Below are 23,597 nucleotides of genomic sequence, written 5' to 3' on the forward strand. Positions count from 1 at the left end.
AGTTCCATATATTTCACAGTGACTTGCTAACGCCTCATGTGATGTTACCCTGAGTCTGCGTAGGATGGCAGCCACCCTCTTCTGCAGGTTATCCCACCGCTTGTTCCCATCATGCACCATTTCTCTGAGACGGCAGGAGGAGTCAGTGCGGTTCTCGCGGGCCAGGCGGCGGTACTGTTTGTTGATGAGCTCCAGCTGGGTCAGACACTCCTGCACCTGACGCTGAAAGGCCTGCGATGAAAACCCACATACATGCACACACATTAATTAAAGCTCTGAATTAACACACACTTTCTTGCAAATATATATGCAATGTTAAATTCTTTCCTTCAAACATTTTTCACATGCGTGCACAGAGAAAACAAACACTTTGCAAGGACCACAGCTAACCCTTAAAATCCCGAAATATGTCAAAAAAGGTTATGTTGTTCACTGAATGAACTTTTCAGTCAGGCACAAGCAGGGCAGATGGCAACGGTCCAGGCCAGACAGTGAGCCAGCAGGAATGTGCACGTGCACACTGATGGACCGCAGCAGCTGAGCAGACCGGTGCAGACAAGTTTCAGTAACATGACACTTCTCTCTTTCTCTCTGTTTCCTCTATCCTGCAGTGATTTTGCTTTGCTTTGATTTATTTTGCTCATAAAGAAGAATTTAAATATCCGACAGAAAAATGTGCAAACTTCAAAGCATGCACATATGAGAATTTTACATAAAAAACAGCCATACTGTTACCTCACTCACACACTTTGTTCCATGCAAACACAGTGCAACAGCAGTGTCTTTTTTACTCCACATTCTGATAATAAAAGTGAAATAAACACACCTCAAACTTCTTCAGCTCCTCTTTAGCGACGGTGTAAAGAACTCCAGAGGAGTTCGGCAGAGCTGCTGTCCTTTCTGAGGTCTTCAGCCAGTCCTCAAACCTGGAGTAATCATCCAGAAACTTCTGCCACAACCTCCACGTCTCCTCGATCCTGCAAAGAAAAATCACTCGTCATGGCTAAATCTTCCTAAATATAAACATATGATTGTACGGTCAGTAGCGGGACAGTATACTGCAGAAGGCAATGGGATTTAGTTGGTATTACAATCTATGATTACATGTAAGTTTCCAACTCTTTAAACACACAACAAAATTAGCGCTGGCTAACAATGCTTGGATTTTATCACTGGTGCATGCATATGACCACGGTATATAGGACTGAATTTATCCAAGATGCACTGACTTGAGCCTCCTCTCCATGGACATGGCACAGATGTTCCTCCAGCGTCTGTCCAGCCCTCTGGTGGCCTGCTGGATGGAGTCACACTCTGTCTCCGTGGAGCAGGCATCACAGTCATGCAGCAGGACTTCACACAGGTTCAACACGGACGCCACGCCTGTGCTGTGTTTCTCTATGTCCCTCTGCAGCTCCTACAAATCGGTGAGAATTACAATTTGACTTTTTCAGCACTCAGAGGTTGTATGTGTAGCATTCTGCATTTCTTTAAATGAAAACTGCACTTCACATAAACCTCTGTTGCTTCAAGTTGCAAAGAGGGTGTGATTTGATGTCTTCTCCCGCTGTGCAGTTCAGCAAACGTGTCTCTACGCTAAACAGGAAGTGCATAGTCTGCCTGGTAAACTAAATGTTCGTGTTCTGGAGAGAAAGGAGGTCAGTGGGTTCTCAGAATCTAGTCCAGATTTAGAGCAGCGTCTTGGCAGCAGGAAGGATACTGATACCTACTGTAGGCTAGTTTTAAACAAACAGCAGAGATATATGCATGAGTCATGCTATGATTTCCTCATGTGCTTCAGTGTCACTCATTTTCCACCAACAATGTGCCTGTGTGCTTGTTTGTGTGCATACAGTACTGGTGCAAGACAGGATGTTATTACCACACGTTGGTCAAGTGATGCAAATTTCATGAACAGAGAGTTTGACGGTTACCACTGCATCCCTCGTAAGGCCTGTAAACAAATCAGTAATTTTCTTTCTCACTGTTGTAGCCCAGCACTGTTTGTGAAGGGGGTTCTACTTGCCTGCTGCTGGTTGAGCTTCCGCTGAATCTCCTGGTCGTCACAGGTGTCGTAGACGATGGGCCTGGACAGCTCCGTCTCGATGTGAGCCAGCCAGGACCGCAGGCTGCTCATGTTTTTATCTAACTGCTGCACTGCGACCAGGGTCTCCCTCAACTTCTTCACCCTGTTAGACAAACAAAGGCAGAGTCAACACACGGGACAGCTGTAAACAGCAACGGACAGTCTGGTATGGGAGAAATATGTTGACAGACAATTCACACAGTCAATGTAACAACATACTATAAGACATACTTTAAATATAACTGGTAAATCAAATAACATTAGGATCAAATAAAAGTGCATTCAGCTGATTTCAGTGTTAAAGGCATGAAAAGTTGTTGAAAAGCATGGAAATAGAATCGACGACGCATACTGAACACATTATTGATCTGGTTGTGAATTTAAGGTAAGAATGTCTGAATACGACAGAAAGCATTCTTTAGCTCCATCCATGTAGTGGACACAAAATAACAGAGCTACTGTGTGCCATGTTCAGCCAAACAGAGCAGAAGAGTAATATGAGTAGGAGAGTTTTTTTTTTTTTTTTTTAGAGATCTGTGCAGATATTTTTGTTGGGAAGCGATGAAAACCTTATTTGACCCCAACACAACAACTGGGAACCGTTTTGGATCTGCAGACGCCAGACATCTCCCAACTCTGACCACTGCAATCTATAATATGTGAATGATGTTTAAATTAGCAAGCATCGAGCTCTGACATCAGTCTGCCCAGCTAGCTCAACATTCAACGCCTCACCCTGCAAAGCAATGCAACGCTCACTGTCAGACTTGATCAGCATGAAGGCGGCGGCTGTTCATTATTACATAAACAAACTACAACAGACACATTCAGCAGGTTTGCTCCACCTTATACTCTCCGCGTTACTATAGCACTGACTGCGGTGGTCTAAGTGAAGATGCACATCATCCGCACCTATAATGTGGCATTAGATGCTGCATGATATCAGTTGCACACCACATCTCGAAATCTTACTAAACCTGCTGTTAAGCATCTCACAATGCAAAATACTGTGGGACACAGTAGTTTGACTTGGGACACTCACTGCTTTAACTTGCACGTTTTAAAAGCTTGTACAGCTTCATTCCATCAGGTCAGGTCAATTACCATGTCAGTCAGAAAACTAGCATTAACACTCCTGCTATTGTCTGAACTGTCTGGAACTTACTGTACTGTGGCATCTCCACCCTATGCTGGGAACACAGACGGATTAAAACAACACGGCATGAGGCTAATTTAGTGTTAAATCCCTTAAAAACAAAACCAACAACTTCAACATAAATTCTCAAGTTTGTCCTGCCTGTTGACATCACAGTCGCAGTCTGGCAGATCCTCCTCACTCGAGCATCCTGCCATATTATCCGTCCCTAAATCCAAAACCATGGGGGTGCGGAATTCCCAAATACAACGTTAACGGCGGAAAGTGTTACGGTGTTGATCCAAACACTCTTCTCTTCCGTCTGCGAGCTCCACATGGGACTTTCTCTAAACTCTGTCTGTGCTGAGGGGGGAGGGCCAGCAGGTAGTGGTGGGGTACAACTGTGACTTATCAACTGTTGCTCTCCAAGGTTAAAAAAAGAGAACTCCAAACAGGCATGTGTGTATATATGTATGTGTGTGTGTGTGTGTGTGTGTGTGTGTGTGTGTGTGTGTGTGTGTGTGTGTGACTGCCTGAGAGTGACAAGTGCTGCTGTTTCTAAAACGAGACTTACAGTCAGAGGCATGTGCCGCAGAGCTGGCCTGTGTTGGAAAATCAGACAACAAATACACACAGAGAGTGTGGACAGAGGCAAAGGCTGCAGGCTCCACGCATGGGAGTAAAGCTCGGTGGACAGCGCACAAACTTGAAGAAAAGTTTTCCAATAATGATAATATGCTTGCAGGAGAATAAAAATAGATCCTCGTTTGCACAGAAAATAAAAACTCAAGAAATTGTCAAGAGGTTCTTTCACAAGATAACAAAATGCTAAAGAAAACGGTTCATTGTGAGGATCTCTGCTTCCCGTGACAGCTGCAAAGCGTTTGTTCCTGTTGTTTTAGTTACGGACGGATATAAGAGACAAAGAGAGTGCAGCTGTCTGTATGAGGTCAGATATTGTCCTCTCTCTCTCTCCCTTCCCTCCTCCAAGGCAGTCCCAGAGGGCAACAGCCAGAAAAAAAGGCTGGGGGAGGAGGGGTAGCCGAGGTAGTAAGAGTCAAAGTTCACAACATACAGAAAGAGTTTTTCTTTTTCCACATTTAATCAACATAATGAAAGAATGTCTATGTCTCTCACTAGTCTACAGCCGTTTCAAAGTGCACTTTTGATTTGATTCAGTCGGTAGCAAACTGGTTCCAACTCTGTTAAGCAGAAGTGTCCAAAGTGCCAAAAAGGCAGAAAGAGACAGAAGAGAGGAGACGAGGAGCGATGAGGAATGTGACCTCTCTGCTTGGTTTGCGGCTCCACTAAAGTAGAAGTCCCACTGACACCAGTAAGGAGCTCAGGAAATGCCTCAGCAGCATTGTGGGAAAAAGAATTCCCCTCGTCACGTGTGTCCTGGAGTGTCAGGACGGATACCATGGAAACGAAGTCAGGCCAAAGCATGCCTTCACTAATGTAAACCCTTCTCCGCTAGGAGGAGTGACACAAAGTGTAGGGTGAAGTGCAAACACACTGATGAGTACTTTTCAGTCTCAGCTTTTCAAAAGCAGATGAACAACAGAACAAAGATCATATATTTATCTTATATTTTTCATTCACAATGACACAATTCATCAGAGAACAAACTAAAGCCAAACTAGATGCCTGTCTTTAAATGTTCTTGCAGGGATTTTTTAAACAGCTCTTCTGTTCTTGTATCCATCCAATTGATGTTAACCATAATATCAAGTACTGACCCTGAACTGCTTTAGCCATAGGACACATGTGCTATACAATTAATAATTGGTTTGACTTTTTTTTCCTTTCGTTTCCAGTTCGTCAGAAAATTTCCTTCCCACCTTCACAGAGACAACACAAACTCTACTATCAAATATCGATCTCCACCTGAGAGTTTCGTGCACCCACCTGGCAGCAATGAGGTCCAGCAGGTGTTGCCAGCGCTCGCTGACTTTGCTGAGTTTGTGTTGGATCTCGGCCGCCTTGCTGTCTTGGCTGGCCCTGGCCAGGCGCTCACCCATCACCTGCAGCTGCTGCTTGTTCTCCTGAGCTACGCTGATCTCCTCCTGGTAGTCCTGGTGGAGAAACACCAAGCAGGTTAAACACAGGGAGCTGTGGTGTAAGGCGTGAGTGTGTGTTCACGCAGCAGTGCGTTAGAGTCCGGTTATTTTAATATCATGTAGCTGCATTAAAGTAATGCAATATTTTAAAAGGTGATTTTAAACAAGCAATCCCAGTTCCAACTGTGCCATTAACAAATAACTTTGAACTATTATTCTAACTCCTGCGTGAATAAATGTGTTGTGTTCATTGATTTCTACGTATGTGTATTTAATGTATGTCTTTTTGTTAAGTCTGTGTGCTGAAATCACCTTGCGCAGTTTTTCAATCATCTCTTCAATGCTGATGTCTCCATTCTGAGAGACCTTGCTCTCCATCTGTGTGAGCCACTCGCAGAGTTCCTTGTTCTTCTCATTGAACACGGCCCACTCATTCAACTTCTCGCTCACCTGCTGCTTGCGAAGGGAAAGCTGAGGGGACACGGGGGGAGGGGATTGTTGGAAGGAAGGAAAAGACAAGGGTGAGAGTGAAAATATAAGAGAAAATAAGTAGCAACTGAAAGCAGAAGGATGATGACAAAAATAGTCAAAACATGAAAAAGAGTGATGGATGGCCAATTTAGGAGGTGCAAAGATTGAGAGAAAGAATATAATTGGTGATGATAAAAGACATAAAAATAATTTGGATTGAAGAGTATATGCTAAAATTAACTGGGGAAAGCTAAAGACAAAAGCCCACTCATTTAATGTTTCTAATTCCCCCTCAAACTTGTGTTTGAGTGTTAGCTACAGAAAGCTAGCCACAGCTGAACACTAACTTTGTCAAATGCACCACAGCTGTTATCTTGGTCTATCTTCAGCGAGGAGGGGCACTGAGTGAGAATATGCACACTGCTCAAGCCAACATTTTTTAACATAGATATTGTCTCTCTTTATCTTATCTGTCCTCTGCATGGCTCAGCTGACTTAGTAATGCTAAGAGCACAAGGCAGCAAAATTCAATCCACTTTGTCTCAGAGAGACAGGAGACAAAAACACTGAGCAAGTAAAAGGGGGAAATGAACTAACATCAGCACTTTCGAAACACCCAAGAAAAAAAACAAACATCAGAAGCACATGTACAGAGTACTGTGTATTTACCTGGTGGCAGACCTCCTCCCACTGGCGCTGTAGCAGCTGGAGGCGTTCCTGTAGGACAGTGATGTCATCTGCACTGACCACGCCCTCCAAGGAGTCCCTCAGAAGGAACAAGGAAGTGAGGTCATCAGTCCAGCCCTCCACACTGCTCTCCAACTCCTGTATCCACATGGGATGAAATTATGCCATTACAAGAAATTTTGTACAACAACACAGAGAGGTGATGCATAGCCTTAAATGTAACTACTCTCAGACTGGAGGGATTTCTCTCCTCATAAACAGCCACAGGAGAGGAGGAAAACCACAGCTCAGGATTACTGGAGCTCAACTGTAGCTGTACCTCAGTAACAGCGACGAGGGAAAGCAAAACAGCAAACTGACACTGAATATTACAGCAAGGCATTTCCTAAAAAGACACAATATTTCCTCCAAATGCCAGAATTTGATTTAGGTTTTCTGAAAATTGCGTAAAAATAACAGTAACATAACACAATGATGAAAATACATCAGCTACATTTAAGGATATGGATTCAGAATAATGTAACAGAGGCATCTAACCTTGCATCTCCTCCTCCGTCACTGTGACGGTTTTTCTGCTCTGCAATCATTTGTGGACCCGGAGAATGTCTCCATTACGCAACACGCACAAAAGGAAGCACACACATGCACACACACACATACACAAACACACACCCCCACAGCAAGCAGGGATGCTCTCTCTCTCTCTCTCTCTCTCTCTCTTTTCTGCTCACTCTCATGCGCACGCAGCCTCTCTCCCCACCCCCTCTCTCTCCTCAGCTGATGCTAACTATGTGCAGCTACTCTCAATGCCCTCCTCCCCCCTCTGAGGAGCTTGGGGATGTGTCAGGAATGAAATATGACGGCATAGAGTGTCCAGTGGTTAACACAAAACGCAGGGAATCATACTGTGACTTTTCACACAAAAAATATTCATTCTCATTCCAGCAACCTCCTGCCTTCTGCCTGAGCCATATTGATGATTCCTTACTAAAAAAATGTTGTTTTTAAAAAACAAAAACAACAAAATTATAAAAACACTAAACATAATTTTTTAAAATTCAATTAGACTTGAAACACTATGCCTCCACAGGAGAATAAACAAAATATAACAAACACGATCACACAATGAAACAGCAGCTGATAGATAAAGATGTTTCGTTTTCTTTTTGGCCGCTGGTCGGTCTGTTTATCTGTTTGTCCCCATAGCCAGATTAAAAGGGTAGAGGGAGGACAAGTGTGTGTGTGTGTGTGTGTGTGTGTGTGTGTGTGTGTATTATGTTCTCCTCACCTTGCATCTGATTTGCTCTGAATGTAGCTCCTCATGGTGGTCAGGCAGCGGCAGAGACAGCTTCCTCTTGAAGGCCCTCAGCTTCTCCAGTGATGCTTCTATGCCCTTCTCACATCGTTCCCAGTTCTACACACACACACACACACACACACAATAAGAAGAATGAAAACACACACTCATAAAAACTCATAAAACACACACACACAATAAGAAGAATGAGATCATAAAACACACACATCCATATGCACTCAAACACACACTTAGACTGTAGATCATTAAGAGGAAGCTACAGAATAGACAATCATAAGCTGACACACGTGTATACGCATGTGTATACATAATTGATGTGGCCTGACTGCAGCTTTTGGTAGAGACACACACACACACACACACACACACACACACACACACACACACACACACACACACACACACACACACACACACACACACACACACACTACATCTGCCAAAAGCTGCAGTCAGGCCACATCAATTACCATGCCATAGATAGCCTACTTAGCTCTGGACATCACAAGCGGCACTAAACAGTGATACAGCAAAAATCCAGCAACCAAAGAGGAGAATTAACACAGCTTCATAACAAAGGAGCGAGGCTCTGCTCCAAAGGGCACAGATTACAGCTATTTTTAGAGTCTGAATAACGATCCACTGGAGGGTAAAACAGGGTAATATTTGGTAAGAGATGCAGCGGCCAAGTAGCATACCTGAAGCAAGAGTCATGGTAAAAGGACATGGATGAGGATAAGAATAGAAGCTGTTCTCTAAGTGCAAGCGAAGGACGACAGCGAGAAAGTCACAAAGACTGCAGGAGAGTGAGATTCCGAAAAAAAAGACGAGAGAGCCACCTTCGACAAAAATGTCAAATTTCCGGATGAATCTTTTGAACTGCGTCACTCTGCCTGTATCACAACATGACAGTATCTCATCCTGTAAAATCTAATTCACAGGGTTCAAATCATTACATCTCACTGCACAGTGTCCACGCTCTATGTGTGTGTGTTTATGCAGATGTGGACCCTGAGCTTGCACTTTTATCCTTTTTTATTTGTGCCATTTTGTAATATTTCATCAGTGAGTGTGTGTAGGTTTGCATGCACATGTTTATATGATGCTTAGAAATCTAAGTGAGTGTACTCCATCTCCATCCTTGATTTCTTTTCAGGACTTAATGTGCAATGCTGCATAATTCATGTGATAACCTGGTTTCACTGCTGCATGTGGGCTCATTAAGGGCTCAGATGGGCAAATGCCCTTCAGCACACTTCACAGGCACCTCTACACTGAAGCATGTTAGAAACACAGCTTAGCCTGCAAACACAGACTGTGCTCCATGAGGCTTTGCATACTTGCAAGACTTAGGGATGTCTTATAAAGCAACTATGCTTGATCGATAATATTTTTAAACTTACAAACTGCCATCACAAAGTTATTATAATGCTAATAGTCTTTCAGAAACATGAATGAAACTTCTCTATTATTCTTGCTGTATTTTTTTCTGACCTTGAGCATGCCGTGCAGCTCCCTCCTCTGCTGGTCCAGGCGGTGGTGCGCGTGTCTCCACCTTTCCTGAATCTCCATCAGCTCTGTCTGCAGGGTGGACTCGGCCCTGGCGTCGGCTGACAGCAGCAGGCTCCTGCCAGCCTCCACGGTGAGGATGTAGCCTCCCTGCTGCCTCTGGAGCACTCGCTCTCTCAGCTGGAGGAGCACAGACAGGGACAAATGGCAGAGGGGGTACAGGTTAACTAAGGGAGTCTATGGTTGGAGAAGGGGGTGGGGGTTTATTAGTGCAGGGTTTAGGGTTATAAAACATGCAAACAAGTATTATGAGAAAATAATTAGTTCAGGGTGGAGGTGTGATTCACTCAATGCTTTCCAAATCTACTCCACCTGCAACAAATTTTAATTAGGAGATAATAAAGTATGAATTTATAAGATTATAAATTTGAATGATGTAATGTGTGAAGTGAAGGCCTTTAAAAAGGTCTTATACACCATTGTAACCTACCTGTATCTGATCTAACAGGTTCCGGGCCTGCTGCAGGGCCACCGCTTCTCCTGGCTGATGAACATCTGAATCATGGGTCACCTCCTGGAGCCATCGCAGCAGCTTCTCTGCCATCTCCCGGTAGTTCTGCCACTGGCGGACCAGACTGTCAATAATGCCTCTTCGTTGCTGAGCTCGCCTCACCACACACTGCCACTGATTGCTCAGCAAGGCCAGCTTCAAACTGAAGTCGTCTCTGTTGGTGGGACAAGAGTGATGATCTGTATTTTCATGAGACAGGGAGAATTGTTAAATCGGATTGTGTTTGTTTTAAGCGTTTACCTGTCATCCACTTGTCCCTGGTCCAACATACGATGGCCGTCACTGATGATGGAGTAGAGAATCTGTTGCCTGCTAAACATCTCTGCCTGGAACAACTGCAAGAACACATGCACATATTATGATCCAACACCGCACATAACAAGGACAGCGATCAGTACACGTGTACTTTTAATGCTTCTCTCACCTCGTGGTCTCTCTGCTGCTCCAGCAGACTCTGGTGGTTACCAGAGATCTCAGCAGCCAACTTCTGTTCAGTCTGAGACAGGAAGTCCATCCAGGCCTCGCACTTCTGGAGGAAGCTCTGCTGCTGGAGCAACACCGCCTGCAGTTTACTGGAGAGGGAGAGAGGGACGTCACTCAGAACATAAACATCATTAACATCACGATAAAGATTCAGACACAGCATTAAGATTAGTACCACTTTATAATAAGAATTTTACATGCTGTCACTTCTAATGTTAGTTTATAATGTAATAAACAGTTTATGTGTATTTTACACATCAGTTATAAACCCTTATAATTCATAAGTAAAAAGAACTTATGAGTTGTCACATTTGCATATATCTCACCTTAACTTTTTAGTAATCTCTTTATTAATCAATAAGGACCCCAGGAACTTTCTGACCTCACACTTTCTGCAGGACGGCTGCAGATTATCATGGTAAAAAGAAATTTCACATTTATAACTCCAGGCTTTACGGCTGATCGTAAAGAGCAAAACCTACATAACTCAGTTAATTAGTAACATATTCATTATAATGTCTTATTATGAATGTGTTAATCATATCTCACTAAATTTTAATGATGTTATTAGTGACAAATTATAAACATGTTCTTAAAGTATGTCTCATTAAAATCATAGACTGATGATGAAAGTTTTACATTTCAAGAAACAAAAAGGGAATCAATTCTGTTTCAAAAATACAGGTATATCTTTTATTTATTTTGGTTAGTGTTAGTGGTACTACAAACAAGTGAAATATGAAGAGCTCAGGTACCTGAACCTCTCAGTGAGGTGAGCGCAGTGAGCGGCCCAGGCTCTGTTGAGACTTTGCAGCTGTTTAACATCTCTGTCACTGACTGGTAGTCTGTACACCAACTCGTTAACCCGTTCTAGATCTGGAGATAGACTGCTCAACTTCAACAGGTGAATCTGGAAATACATTATCAGACATGTTCAGAAGGACAGTGCTAGTTAAAGGCAAGAGAGAGAAGAAAATGAATCTATAGAATTGAATGTATTGCTTTTGAGTAACATACGGTGTACTATGATCAGACGTCTTTCTGGTTCAAACACAGAATACAACAAGAGCCAAGGCAGCATCATCTTTTGTACCTTCAGTTTTTCCATACGTGTCTGGACAACATGGAGCTCCGGTGAGCCGACAGAGTCAGACTCCTTCAGCACCTCCTCAGCCTCCTCAGCCTTACGTATCAATATGTCCAACTGCTCTCTGAAACCGTCACAGGCCTGGGATCCAGACTAGAAACAGACGGACGGACAGAGGAAGAAAAACAATAAATAAGAGAGTGAACACTGAAGTGATGGCATGTTTGAGAGAGAACATATTTGTAATTCTCCCCATGCTTACCCATCCCCACTATCCTACCTGCAGTACTTCCTGCTGCCTGTGAAGGGCGTGCTCCAGCGTTGTTAGACGATGTGTGAGCGAAAGGTAGTCTGACTGGAGGGCTGCAGAGGAGGAGGCGTCGACTTGGCTCTTCAGCTGTTCCCCTAAAGCCTGCAGCTGCTGGAGGGAATCCTGCACTGAGGCCTGGTCACCAAGGCACGCCTGCAACAGAGAGGCAAGTTAGGAACACAGTCTCTGAATGCCTGTGCAGACACAGAAGGCATGTAGTGGTGCATAAGAAAAAAAAAGGCACATTCAAAATGTTAGCATTTGGGAGAAACTGTCACATTTTCTATATTTTTCTGTTAATCCAGTGGGTTTTTGAAAGGATTAGACTTATCAAAGCATAGCATATTTTTTCCAAACCCAAAGAGGACGATTCCATCCTTTTGCTGAAGTCATGAAAATCACATTTTCATAAATACATTCAGGATTAGTAAAACAAGGGATGTGTGTTCTGTGGGTTTTGGTAAGTCGTAAAGAATGCTGAATTCTTAACCACTTAGTGTCTACCAGCAGTTTGTGCATCAGTGATCCTCAGTCAAAATAACTGTCTGCTTACAGTAGAAGGACAGACTGTCTCTACTCATCGCCCAGCATGGCCCTACAAGCCCAGTGTGACAGTGGGACACCCCTGTAGTGTAAATCAGGGGCCTGTCTCGTCCGTTGCAGTCTCATGATCAAAAGCCTTTTGTTAGATGCAGCGAGTCTACATTCAAGCAGACAAAAGGACAGGGTGCAATTTGGTATTCTGCAGAGGGGATAGAGGCTTTGTGAATCCTCATAGTGAGCTGACAAGCTGTTTCAGAGCTTATTCACAAGGTCTTAGAAACCAAAAGAGGACTGGGGGGGAAGAAGGGTTTTCAGCATTCTGTTACACTATGAGGAAAAATGCATATTTTAAACCGCAGATATGTGCACTTAGTAATGAACTAACACTAATCCCGGGTACTGAGAAGCAATAACTACAAAACCACTGATGAAAATTGTTGACCCAATCATGTGCTAGAGGCCAACATTAAATTGACACATCTCTACTCACATTGCAGTCGTCTATCCAGGTGATGCTCTCCTCCTCTGTGATCTCCCTGTCGGTGGCGCTCTTCAGCAGGCGATCGGCATGTTCTTGCTGTTTCTGAACTGCTGTCACACACTGGCCATATGATGTCCTGTAGCGTTGCCACAGCCCCAACAAGGCCTTACTGCTCCTCAGCTGCTCTGAGATCTGCTCTAGTAGGCGGTTCCACCTACGACAGAGGAAAAAGAAAGAAGTCTCATTTTGGAGCTCAGGTCTGCATCTGGTTTAGGTTGAGGGTTATAGGTGCAATTTGATCTGAAGTCACTCGGAGACACGTTCTCGTTATCCCTACCTGATGTTGACGTCCCGGAGTGCTCTGTTGAGTGTTTCAGCCACAGATGGGTGGCACTCCGTCAGTAGCTGGTGTGTGACGGAGCCAAATTTCCTCAGACTGCTCTCCTGTTTATCCATCTCCTCCTGCAGGTTCTTAAAAACACAGACATCCACTAAAAACTACTGTCATCTTTAGTGTTTGTTGTGTTGTGTCTGAACATTATTTAGATGTTCCTGTTCACAATGACAGTACTCAGTGAAATACATTAAGGATGAATTTATGCATCAGCTGTTCAAAACTTTTTTTTTCCCCAAGAGTGTCCCACTTTGCATAATAAAGAGTCTGTTTTCTGCTCTCCTCACCTCCAGACTCTCCACCTGCTGCTGCACTGCCTCTAAAGACCCGTTAAGGAGGAGCAGCCTGGACACAGAGTACCTCCCCTCCATCAGATAACCATTAATCTCCTCTGAAGCTCGCCGATACAGTGTCCACTGCTCCAGCACTGACCGCAGGCTGACCTTCATCTGACTTATCTGATAGAAAGAATGGGAGACAAAATGTGTAAGTGTGTAAGCAAAATTTAGGCAACAACCATGAGGGTGAAGGATCCAAGAAGCTCACCATGTGGTCCAAATGAGCCCAGGACTGGTTCAGCCATTTGAGGGTCTCCTTGACGACAGAGCAGGCTGCTCCTTTCTTATCCTGAATGAGAGCGTTTCCTCGTTCCTCTGCTTTCTCTAGATCCTTCTCTTTTTCCTTCACTAATTCTTCCAACTCCTGCAAGAACAATGTAATTTATTTTTAGAAAATTAAGATATAATTAAAATACTGTATGTTGGCACATTGCTATATTTATACCTGACAGTCTTTAAGTGCATTCTGCACTGATGCTACATCCTCTATCCTGTGTCTCTTCTTCAGTTTTTCCTCCTGTAGTGTGAGCCAGGTTTTCAGGGCCTGGACTCCATTTTCATGCTCTAACCAACCTTCCAAAAGTCCTTCTAACAGCTGAATCTGAAATACAAACAATTCAGAACAATTTAACAACTCAGAAAGTTAAGAATATATGAAGAAAACGTCAAAAATTAAACTTATTCTTGATTGCTCTGTAACTGAAACATTACCTTTTCAGCAATGAGCCCCTGCAGTATCTGCCATCTTCTGTTCATAGCTCCCAGCTTCTCAGCAAAATCCGTTTTGTCACTGCGCTTTCCCTCCACATCCTGACTGCTGATCTGCAGCACGGACTGGTTCACAAAGTCCACAGTAAGCTGCTTACAGGTCAGATCAATCCGGAAACCCTGTGAAACACAAATATCACATCATGAGACTGTGATGAGGAAGATAAAAGAGGAGTAACAGAGAGCTGAAGGCTGTTAATAAACTTTTTGATGTATAACACATGAAGTTCTTTCGCAGCTTGATCTGAGGTTTTGTACCTTATACTTCTGCAAGAAGTTCTGGACCACTTCAGAGCCCACGGCTCCCATGATCTTGTCCTGGTCTTCGTCTATGATGTTCTCCATGAGAGAGATCCAGCTCATCAGCTCTGTGATGGCGTGCCGTGATGCTAGTTTCTCCATCTGCAACTGAGGGTACAAACAATCCAAAATACAGCATCAACATCAATGAAGATTTTTACAAAAATCTCTCAGATGAAAAAAAATGTGGCTACAACAAAAAGAGCTGACAAACAACAACCACTCAAGTGTAACAGCTGCTGTTCTCAGACCTGGTGTAGCTTCTCTTGTACTACAGGAATACGGGTCAGCAGCTCGGCCCACTGAGTGTCGATTTGGCCCAGCGCCGTCCTCAGACCAGCTGTATCTACTCTCTTCAAGCGCAGAAGCTGGTTTCCAGTGCTTAGCACAGAAGAACGCAAAGATGACTTAGCATCCACCTCCTTGGAAAACTCCTATCAGGCACAGAAGTGAGAAGAAGTTGGATTTTAACCATACATTCATAAAAATGATGTGAATATTGTGTATAGATATTATTATTAGGTCTGTGGTGTGTGTTTGCTGCTGATGTGATAACCCAACTAACCAGGAAGGCATAGAGGTGGTCTCTAACCGTCTCCAGCTCCTGAGGCACCGTTACTGACTGGGTGGTCCAGAACTCAAGCCGGTCCAGAGCCGACTGCAACCAGTGGCTCAATTCTGCTGACTCACTCTGGTACCTGAAATTTATAATATTTCAATTTAGCTCTGACAGATTCAGAAAATATTCAGGGGATCATTTTTAAAGTATTCAGCCTCCAGGTATCAAAACAATATTTGATTTGAGATTTGATTCCTGACGATGACAAATCAAATCAAACTCAGACTACTGCCAGGGCCTGACCTGCTCCAGTGTTTGAGCGTGGAGTCGAGGCGGTGCAGCTCCTTGTTGACCTTGGTGGTGGAAGAGAGCCAGTGTTCACCCAGTTGGGTCAGCTGATTCTCTAAGTCCGAACAGCCAACAGACAGAAGAAGCCTCTTGCCCTCCTCCAGAACCTGGTACAGCTGGGGCTGATGCTCTGTCAGGCTGGCCTTCAGACGCTAGAGGAGAAAAACAGACAGATAACTCATCAATTAAAAATTCAATATCCTAACAAGCATGAGTGACTGCAGGTTTTAGGGTAAGTCAGATGTCTTGATACGATATGGATAGTTTTGTTTGTGTATCTATGTGTGAGCAGTCTGTATACAGTTGCTTACCTGGTAGAGACTGATCCTTTCAGTAAGTCTCTCCTCTGTCTCTTCTACTAGACCTACAGTAGGGATGCTACACTCCACAGCCTCCAGCTGTCTACACAGAGCCTGGTAGTCTTCCACAAGCCTGCTCCATGACTGTCAGAGAGAGGAGGAGGAGGAGGGATAGAGTGTCTTATTTATTTCATTCCCACCAGATGTTAAATTTTTATATATGTATATATACAGTATATAATAAAATGTTACTGCTCCTTTTCCTTATTCTTCTATCAATCACTAATTCCCACCTCCAGTATGCCCTCCAGCTCCACTCCCCTCCTGTGGGCCTGTTTGAGCACACTGTGCGCTAAAGCCATGGTCTCCTCCAGGGCCTGGCTTTCCCTCTGTGCCACCAGACCACACACTTTACTGTAAAATGTCTGGGTGAGGATCATATGGCATTCCAGACCCTGAAAGAACTCCTGGAGCAAAAGACAAACATATTTCAAACACAATACTCTCGGAGTCAACAACAACAACAACAACAACACGTCAACAACAACAACAACAACAACAACATTGCAGTTCGATGATTAAAATCTATACTGCTCCATTTCACTGCCCTCCTTACTTTGTGTTTGTCCAGTAACATCTGGACCTCGATGACAGAGGCCACTGTCATCTTCTGGTCAGCAGCCATCTTGTCCTGAGCGGTGTCCACCAGGTCTGAGAGGTCATGAAGTGCAGCTTCGTACTGAGCCTTGAGAGACAGGCCGTGGTTCAGGCTACTACGTCTAGAGCCCACCATCAGCATCAGCTCCTCATATGCATCCTACACAAAATATGTCAGTCAAGTATAAGTATAAAAGTGCTGGAAGGTTACGACCCACAGTGAGAGAGAAAAAGAAATGAGCTCCACAGTAAATTTAATATTACCTGTAGTTTGAGTAGTTCCTGATTGGAGATTTGTTCAGACTGGAGTCCTTCTGCTCTGGTCTTCAGCTCAGACACTCTCAGCTCAAACTCCTTCAGACTGTCCTCAACTTCTGATAATGCCTACAAAAGAGCAACATATTCAATAGAAATCTCTTCTCAGGAATCCTTTCAAGCTTCATAAATACACTTTTAATTTTTGTGTATTTGCCATAGGTTGTTATCATACCTCTATCTGTTTGGATGCAGGTCTGTCTGCAGTTCCTGCCATCTTCTGCAGCAACTGGTGTTTACTTTCACTCAGGGCTGTGAACAGCATCCTCAGTTCATTCTGGCAAGGACAGAAAAAGCAATGTTAAAAGGTAAAAAAAAACAGAAAATACTGTCTCCCATCAGTGATGCAGGCAGCCCTAACATTAAAAAAATGCAACAGTCTAGCTTTCACACCTGGAAAGTTGAGTGCTCCTGCAGCCTGTCCCGCATGCTGTCGCAGTGCTGCTCCAGGGTGGAGTCCAGCAGGCCCATCCTCTCCTGCAGGCCCTCCAGGGTGTCCTCCATCAGAGCTTGCTCCTCTCCTCCACACAGCCGGCCTGCTCCTCCACCCAGCAGATCTCTGCACTGGTTCACCTCCCTGGTCATCTCCTTCAGTTGCTTATTCAGACCCTGAGCAGAAGAGTTGAGGTCAGTAACACAGCAAGTATATTCTATCCAGGAGAGTTTTGATTGTGCGGTCTGCTTATGCAAACCCATTGTGTCACAACAATCTCTGTTAGCAGTGTTACTACAGTTCACCGGTATTGGCAGCATACATGTAATTATATATCATTTCATTTTGCTGTGATTCATACGTTTAAATTTCTGTGATCAGTGTGTTTGTATCCTCTCACCTCAAGATTTGTGAGATGTGTCTCTGTATCTTCAGACAGCAGCACAGGACCAGAGAGCAGCTGATTCTCAGCGGCATCCAGCCAGGAGGAGGCTGCTGAAACCGCTGCATACATGTCCTGCTGGACTGTCACCCCTGCTAAAGACGCTGCCAGTTTACTGTCACCGCCCGCTGCCTGTGAGGAGGAACAAATAACATTCACTCAGTACATTGAAAGCTGTCAGTAAGACATTCTTGATTAAAGACACAGTAGTGCCGGGGACACTATAAACAAGGAGAGATTAAATGAATGCGTCACCTCTTGGGCGATTCTTTCCAGAGTCTGGCTGCAGGTCTCAAACAAAGCTCTGGGAGAGTGAGAGTCCTGGCTGCCGGACTCACCTCTAAACACCATGCTGGGACTGGACAGACGGGACCGGTGGAGGACCTGCGCAAAAGAGTGAAATATGAGACATATGAGGGTCAGTCATGCAGAAAAACATAACAATGAAAGTGTGAAATTACATCAGAGGGAAAAAAAGTACCAACAGAATGCACATTAGCCTTAAGTAATGAGTTAAAGACAACTCATAATGTAGCTCAAATTGAACTGAAACAACACAATGTCACACAAAACAAATTTCAACGCAGAAAATCACAAATCCATAAATAAATGTGCATGGCATCTGTACCGGACTAAGTTGGTCCTGTTCCAGGGTGTTAAGGGAGAGCTGCAGCTTTGTGCTCTGATCTTTATTCAGGTTTTCCCACCGCTGTCTGAGCTGCTCCAAAGGAGACAACGTCTCCGTCTCCAGCAACACCCCCCCTGGGATGGACATCTCACTGTGGGAGGGAGAGGGGCGTTTTGTCATAACAAACTAATCTGCTCCCTGGAGCATTATTTTACCAGCAAGTTCCAGTGTAATTAAATGTTCATGCTTGTGGAAAGGACAAGAAAATAAGGTTGACAAAAGTAAAGAGAGGTGAACAAGTACCTGTCCCCATTGGGGGTGGTCTGGTGGTTGAGTAACTCTTCCCCGACACTTGCTACAGACTTGAGCAGCTTCCTCTGTTCAGCTACTTGCTCCTGCAGCTCCTAGAAAACACAGACCTTAAATTAGATTTATCTATATAAAGAATCAACTTTTCTGTTGGCAAGTGATTTAATTATCTTGCAAGAGTGCACTTGTTTTGCATGTCAGCACTACAAATTAAACTGATTTAATCTGAAAATGACAGGCATATGATACTCCAGGCAATGAAAATCAGAGCGGTGCATAACCATACGAAGCACATTAATGTTCAGCTTCCTCTCACCCTCTGTCGAAGCAGGTTGTCGTGGTGCTGCTGTGTGCGTGTTGAACGGGCCTGAGACAGCCAATCCTGGACGTTAGGACTCTGGGACAGAGATGAGTCTGGTTCGCTGTCCTCCTGTTCCTGCAATGACCCCTGGAAGACAGACAGAGGGACTTCAACAAAAGCATTAAAAAGAGAGAAAAGGACAGAATTTTTGTTTTTCTTTCTGATGAAGCAGCAGTTCCTTCTGAGTTTGGTGCATATATAAACTATATCTACTTAATGATGTCCATTTCATTAACTGAAGTCCAGCTGAGATGCCAACTACACCTGAAGAAATTATTTAACTAAATAAAATCCTATTTAAAAATAGTATCATACTCAGATTGCTGTCAGCGTTTCTGATTGGCTCAAACAGCTTCTGTAGTTTCTTTGTTTTGTAGAGTGATTTAGTGGCTTAGGAATGTCACTATTTATCAAAAGAGCATGTTGAGAATACAATGGATTTCCTTTCAGGGAAATTAACTCTGTTTTTCTCAAATTGGATTCAAACCACAAAGCAAAAAGGTCAAAATGCTGTGTCATCAGAAACACACCTGGTGCAGTACATTTAGTGTTAGCATGTGATGAGGTAGCACCCTTTTGTCTGGTGTCTAAGGGCCTATTGTGAGACACACAGGCTCTTGTTGTCCCATAGTGGAAAACACTGGACTTTTATGAAGGAGCATGCCATGACCTTTAGTGTTTGCATAATGCTACCATTGATGCTGTAACCAATGCAACATAATGCAGCACAGCACAACAAAAATGACAGAGGCAGGGAGGAAGGAGAAGCATGGAACATGGAGGGGTAGGGAACTGAAGGTACGGAGCAGGAGAGGACAAGAACTTAGATGGTGAGGAAACACCCATGACCTCTTATCTCACCTGTATGTCAACCTGTTTGTCCTGCAGCATCTGCTGCAGCTCCATCAGGCTGTCTTTGAGGGAGCGCAGTTTGAAGGTGAGTTGCTCCGCCTCTCCCTTGGTCTCGGCCCGGCCCTCCAACAGCAAACTCTCGCTGTGGACGGACAGCTCTGATAGATACGACACCTTCTGCTCGATCTCAAACAGCATATTCTGGAAAAGCAAGAGCGCAAGGCAAATTCAGAAATAGTTTTTTTTTCCTACCTTAACAGGAAACCAGCAACAGTTTCTACATCCAGACATAACTACCACTGGTTTGCTTATGCCAGAGATCCTAACAAAATGTGTTATAACTGCACACAGATGTGTAATCACACCATGTGCGGTGCAAGCAAATATATTTCTTGACATCTCAAAGCTCAGGGGGTTTAGAGGGTTCTTCATAGTGTCAACTGCATGCAAGCAGCACTCTTCAGTAGTGTACTAATCCTCTCCTCATCTCGCTCCTCTATAGATCCACTTATTATTTCATCAGTTCTCATACTCTTTTTTTAAAGCTCACTATATGTTTCTCTTTAAATCATTTCCCACAGACTTCACTCACACTCCTCCTACATTTCTTTAGAAGAGAAACAAGAGTAAAAGGGGCCCTCCCTTTCCTTGTCCAGACTGTGTGTGAAAAGTGGTAGAATTGTATGGACGTGGAAAAGAGCGGGATTAAGATTGTATCCCCTTTATTCACTCAGGGCTACAAGGGCCCTTGGTAGCCCTCCACAGAGAATTTTCCACAACAATGCAGAGAGCCTCATAAAACTCTTTTCCTTCTATTCAGAGTTGTCACTGTGTCATTTGGTGGGAAGGTTGTCTCTACACTTTGTTACTACAAAAAGCCTCCCTAAGGCATTCTAACTTAAATCCAAAAATGTCTCTTCTTCTCTTTTGGCCCAGGATCATACAGTAGTCACAAGTTTTGCTTTAAACTTTTAACTGACACAACTTCAAGAAAGGTGGAGTTTGCTTCATACGGCAACACAATGTGTGTCCAATAGTTTAGACTCGGCTTGATTAAGCAGTGATCCATGAGAGACTGTGTTTAAGAGGTTTCTGAGCAGTTTACAGTGCAGTGATTTTCTTGTAGCCAATAAATAAAGCTACTATCCCACTTCCTGCAACTATCCTGACTATCCAAACGCAGAGACCACATTCATCAGATAAAACATTTAAATGAAAACTTGTTTTAAATCATTATTTAACCAAAGCCATTTATATTTTATAATCTTTATTCTTTTCATTCATGGATTTTTACTGCTCTCCCCAACCTCAACTACTCCACATCAGTTTCTTCCCTTTCTCTCACCTCTGTCCCTCACCTCATCCGTCTAACCTCATATCGTTTCTCATATCTTGCCCCTTCATGTGGATCTGTTCTGTAAAAATCTACACTCGCAGACACTTTTTACCCCCCTGGAGATGAGGATCCACATGGGCTGGACCTTTAGACCTGAGCTCGACAGGAGCCATATGTGAGCTATAATCAGCTTAGTGTCTCCCAGCTGCTAGAAACACACACACGCTTTAAACGCCGATTTTTCCTTTGCCTGAGCCACAGACCTGGTATTATTTCTGCTGAGAGGCCAATTATAGTGTATCACAGGATGAATGTTTAAACATTTATTAACATCAAGAGTTCAGGTCATATATTTACACAAAAAACACTTGTTTTTAGCCTCTTTAACCTTTGGAAGACCAAGACATTGTTTTGTGATCAAAATCACTGAAACAGGAACATTATTTACTGCTTCAAAGACCTGAACAAAGCCTTTACAAGGACACACGATTGTGGATCAGTGACCACCACCGCCATTTAGCCCTGGATCCTGATTACCCCCCATGTGATTTTACCATAGAAACAGCAGAAGAATGTTTGAGGACCTAGTGAGGAGGGTGATCACAGAAGGATACGGGGTCAGACCCTAATCCTAATTTAGGGTCTGACCCTAAAGTGTCAATTGATTGGACATTATTGGGCTCTTACTCTGCTGTGTTTGTGTCCCACATTCAGTGAAATTTCTGTAAATATCTTCTGGTTTTTGAGGATGAACTGAACAGTTGATGCATGACTAAAATAGTAACAGTAATATAATACCAAGGGAATTAATCTTAATAGGCTCTATTCCTGGAACAGTGAAGCAGCCAGATACTTCACTTTAGCCTTTGATAGCTCCCCCTTGATAAAAAAAAATGATATATGGACTTTCATACTGAGCCTGGGGCACTAGTAGGAACTCAAAAGTTTTCCATGACTGTGTCAGTTGAGGAAAAGTTTAAAACATCTGCACGTGAGGGGAGCAACAAGCTGCTCTATCTACGATGGGCGAAACTGTCATCATTTGGAATCTAGATAAACCAATTTCAAAATCAGTTTTCAGTTTCAACCAGTCATTCCAGCCTTTGACAATATCAAAAAATATCAGTCTCACCTGACAGTCAATGAGCTGCTCCTCCATGTCCATGTCTTCGTTTTGGGGCTGAAGCGCAGAGCTGAGAGTGGCACGAGTGCTGAGCAGCCAGTGGTCGAGCTCCTCAGCCTCGCTGTGGTATCGCTGCAGCGCCTGTTCCTGTCGCTGCTCCTCTAGCTGTTCACTTAGTCTCTCCTGCAGTGGTCAATGTGAAATGTTGGATATCACTGGTATTCATGAGTATACAAGATCACAAGGTAAATGAGGAGAATTTTTGAAAAATGAAAGTGTGTGAATATGATCTTTCCTAGTGTTCTAGCACCCACCTCCAGCAGCTGCCGTTTCCCCGAAGCCTTCATTCGAATGGTGGCCATCCTCTCTCCCAGTACAGTAAGAGTAGACTGGAGCGCCAGTTGGTCACCGGCCTCCCCATCACTGTCGCTGTCTGCCAGCTCCTCAGAGAAACATGTCTGTAACTCGCCGATCTCTTCCTGCAGCATCAGGATCTCGTCCATCAGAGCCTGGACAAACAGAGATCAAAAAAGTGTGAGAGGTGAAATGAATAGAACGGATTAAAAAAGAAAAAGGAAAATGTTGAAGGAATGGAAGAAGAGACTGGAAAGAACAGTGGCAATAGAAGGTTTGTCCAAACTGCCTGACAGTAGTGTTACAAAAAGGAACTGTATCGGCCGTCGCTGTGAAGTTGGCATAGCAACGGAGAACAGTGCCATGCAGTCTGTGCAACCATTGCACAGGCTGGTGCAATATTAAACCCCTCAATCATTCTCTGTTCTCACTGAGCAGGCTCGTTTCTTGTCATTTTTGTCTCTTCAACAAGAGATGTCTCCTGTCTGCCTTACAATTTACATTTCACATGTACTACTACTTCACCGCACTCCACCCCTCCTCTCCCTTTCTCTAACCCACACACATGAGCACAACTTCCCCATATCTCCAGACGTCTGTCCCCCCTCCCTCACTCTCTCTCTCACCTGGTGTGCAGCCATCTGGCTCTCGGGGCTCTTGTTGGGCTCCAGGCCCTCGTTGAGCGCCCCCTCGATGGACTCCATCTTGGTGGAAATGGACTGGAGGGACTCCTGATAGTGCTGCTGCCGCTCCAGAGCCTCATACAGACTCTTCTGCTTCTCGCTGATCTGTGGCAGGAGAGAAGGGGCGGAAGGAAAGACAGAAAGCAAGAAATGAACAATGGCAAAAATTAGAGGGCAGCTGGAGAGGAAGAACTGCAATAAAAGTCTGCTGCAGTATTGCTTCTGTTTGTGTCGTGGTGCTTACAAATACCCCCCCCCCCCCCCGATTTTGGTACAGTCCACAATAGAGCCTCAAAACTCAAGATTTCCTTCCAACTCCACTGTGACTTGTGTTTGTGAGATTTAAAACATTAACAG

General features: G+C 43.9%; 1 protein-coding gene across 1 annotated transcript in view; it reads right to left on the reverse strand.

Moving 5' to 3' along the window:
• Nucleotides 1-23,597, reverse strand: part of LOC111236785 (nesprin-1-like) — a 126,091-nt gene that overhangs the window by 10,606 nt on the left and 91,888 nt on the right. The window contains exons 94-133 of the mRNA XM_022765644.1: nt 23,184-23,345; nt 22,518-22,712; nt 22,213-22,386; nt 19,754-19,945; nt 18,848-18,979; nt 18,526-18,626; nt 18,223-18,373; nt 17,850-17,978; nt 17,553-17,726; nt 17,113-17,328; nt 16,895-16,996; nt 16,669-16,788; nt 16,364-16,564; nt 16,041-16,214; nt 15,760-15,891; nt 15,404-15,600; nt 15,107-15,239; nt 14,793-14,975; nt 14,500-14,649; nt 14,185-14,361; nt 13,919-14,074; nt 13,682-13,837; nt 13,423-13,593; nt 13,079-13,212; nt 12,751-12,955; nt 11,688-11,870; nt 11,414-11,560; nt 11,076-11,230; nt 10,262-10,409; nt 10,078-10,172; nt 9,757-9,991; nt 9,252-9,446; nt 7,728-7,853; nt 6,422-6,577; nt 5,594-5,752; nt 5,130-5,296; nt 2,027-2,189; nt 1,230-1,417; nt 827-977; nt 49-231 (exon numbers count right to left, since the gene is read on the reverse strand). Of these exons, the coding sequence (XP_022621365.1) occupies nt 49-231; nt 827-977; nt 1,230-1,417; nt 2,027-2,189; nt 5,130-5,296; nt 5,594-5,752; nt 6,422-6,577; nt 7,728-7,853; nt 9,252-9,446; nt 9,757-9,991; nt 10,078-10,172; nt 10,262-10,409; nt 11,076-11,230; nt 11,414-11,560; nt 11,688-11,870; nt 12,751-12,955; nt 13,079-13,212; nt 13,423-13,593; nt 13,682-13,837; nt 13,919-14,074; nt 14,185-14,361; nt 14,500-14,649; nt 14,793-14,975; nt 15,107-15,239; nt 15,404-15,600; nt 15,760-15,891; nt 16,041-16,214; nt 16,364-16,564; nt 16,669-16,788; nt 16,895-16,996; nt 17,113-17,328; nt 17,553-17,726; nt 17,850-17,978; nt 18,223-18,373; nt 18,526-18,626; nt 18,848-18,979; nt 19,754-19,945; nt 22,213-22,386; nt 22,518-22,712; nt 23,184-23,345 (6,468 nt within the window). The remainder of the gene's footprint in view (nt 1-48; nt 232-826; nt 978-1,229; nt 1,418-2,026; nt 2,190-5,129; nt 5,297-5,593; nt 5,753-6,421; nt 6,578-7,727; nt 7,854-9,251; nt 9,447-9,756; nt 9,992-10,077; nt 10,173-10,261; nt 10,410-11,075; nt 11,231-11,413; nt 11,561-11,687; nt 11,871-12,750; nt 12,956-13,078; nt 13,213-13,422; nt 13,594-13,681; nt 13,838-13,918; nt 14,075-14,184; nt 14,362-14,499; nt 14,650-14,792; nt 14,976-15,106; nt 15,240-15,403; nt 15,601-15,759; nt 15,892-16,040; nt 16,215-16,363; nt 16,565-16,668; nt 16,789-16,894; nt 16,997-17,112; nt 17,329-17,552; nt 17,727-17,849; nt 17,979-18,222; nt 18,374-18,525; nt 18,627-18,847; nt 18,980-19,753; nt 19,946-22,212; nt 22,387-22,517; nt 22,713-23,183; nt 23,346-23,597) is intronic.

Source organism: Seriola dumerili, unplaced genomic scaffold, assembly GCF_002260705.1.
Source record: "Seriola dumerili isolate Sdu_G_001 unplaced genomic scaffold, Sdu_1.0 BDQW01000025.1, whole genome shotgun sequence".
Taxonomy (NCBI): domain Eukaryota; kingdom Metazoa; phylum Chordata; class Actinopteri; order Carangiformes; family Carangidae; genus Seriola; species Seriola dumerili.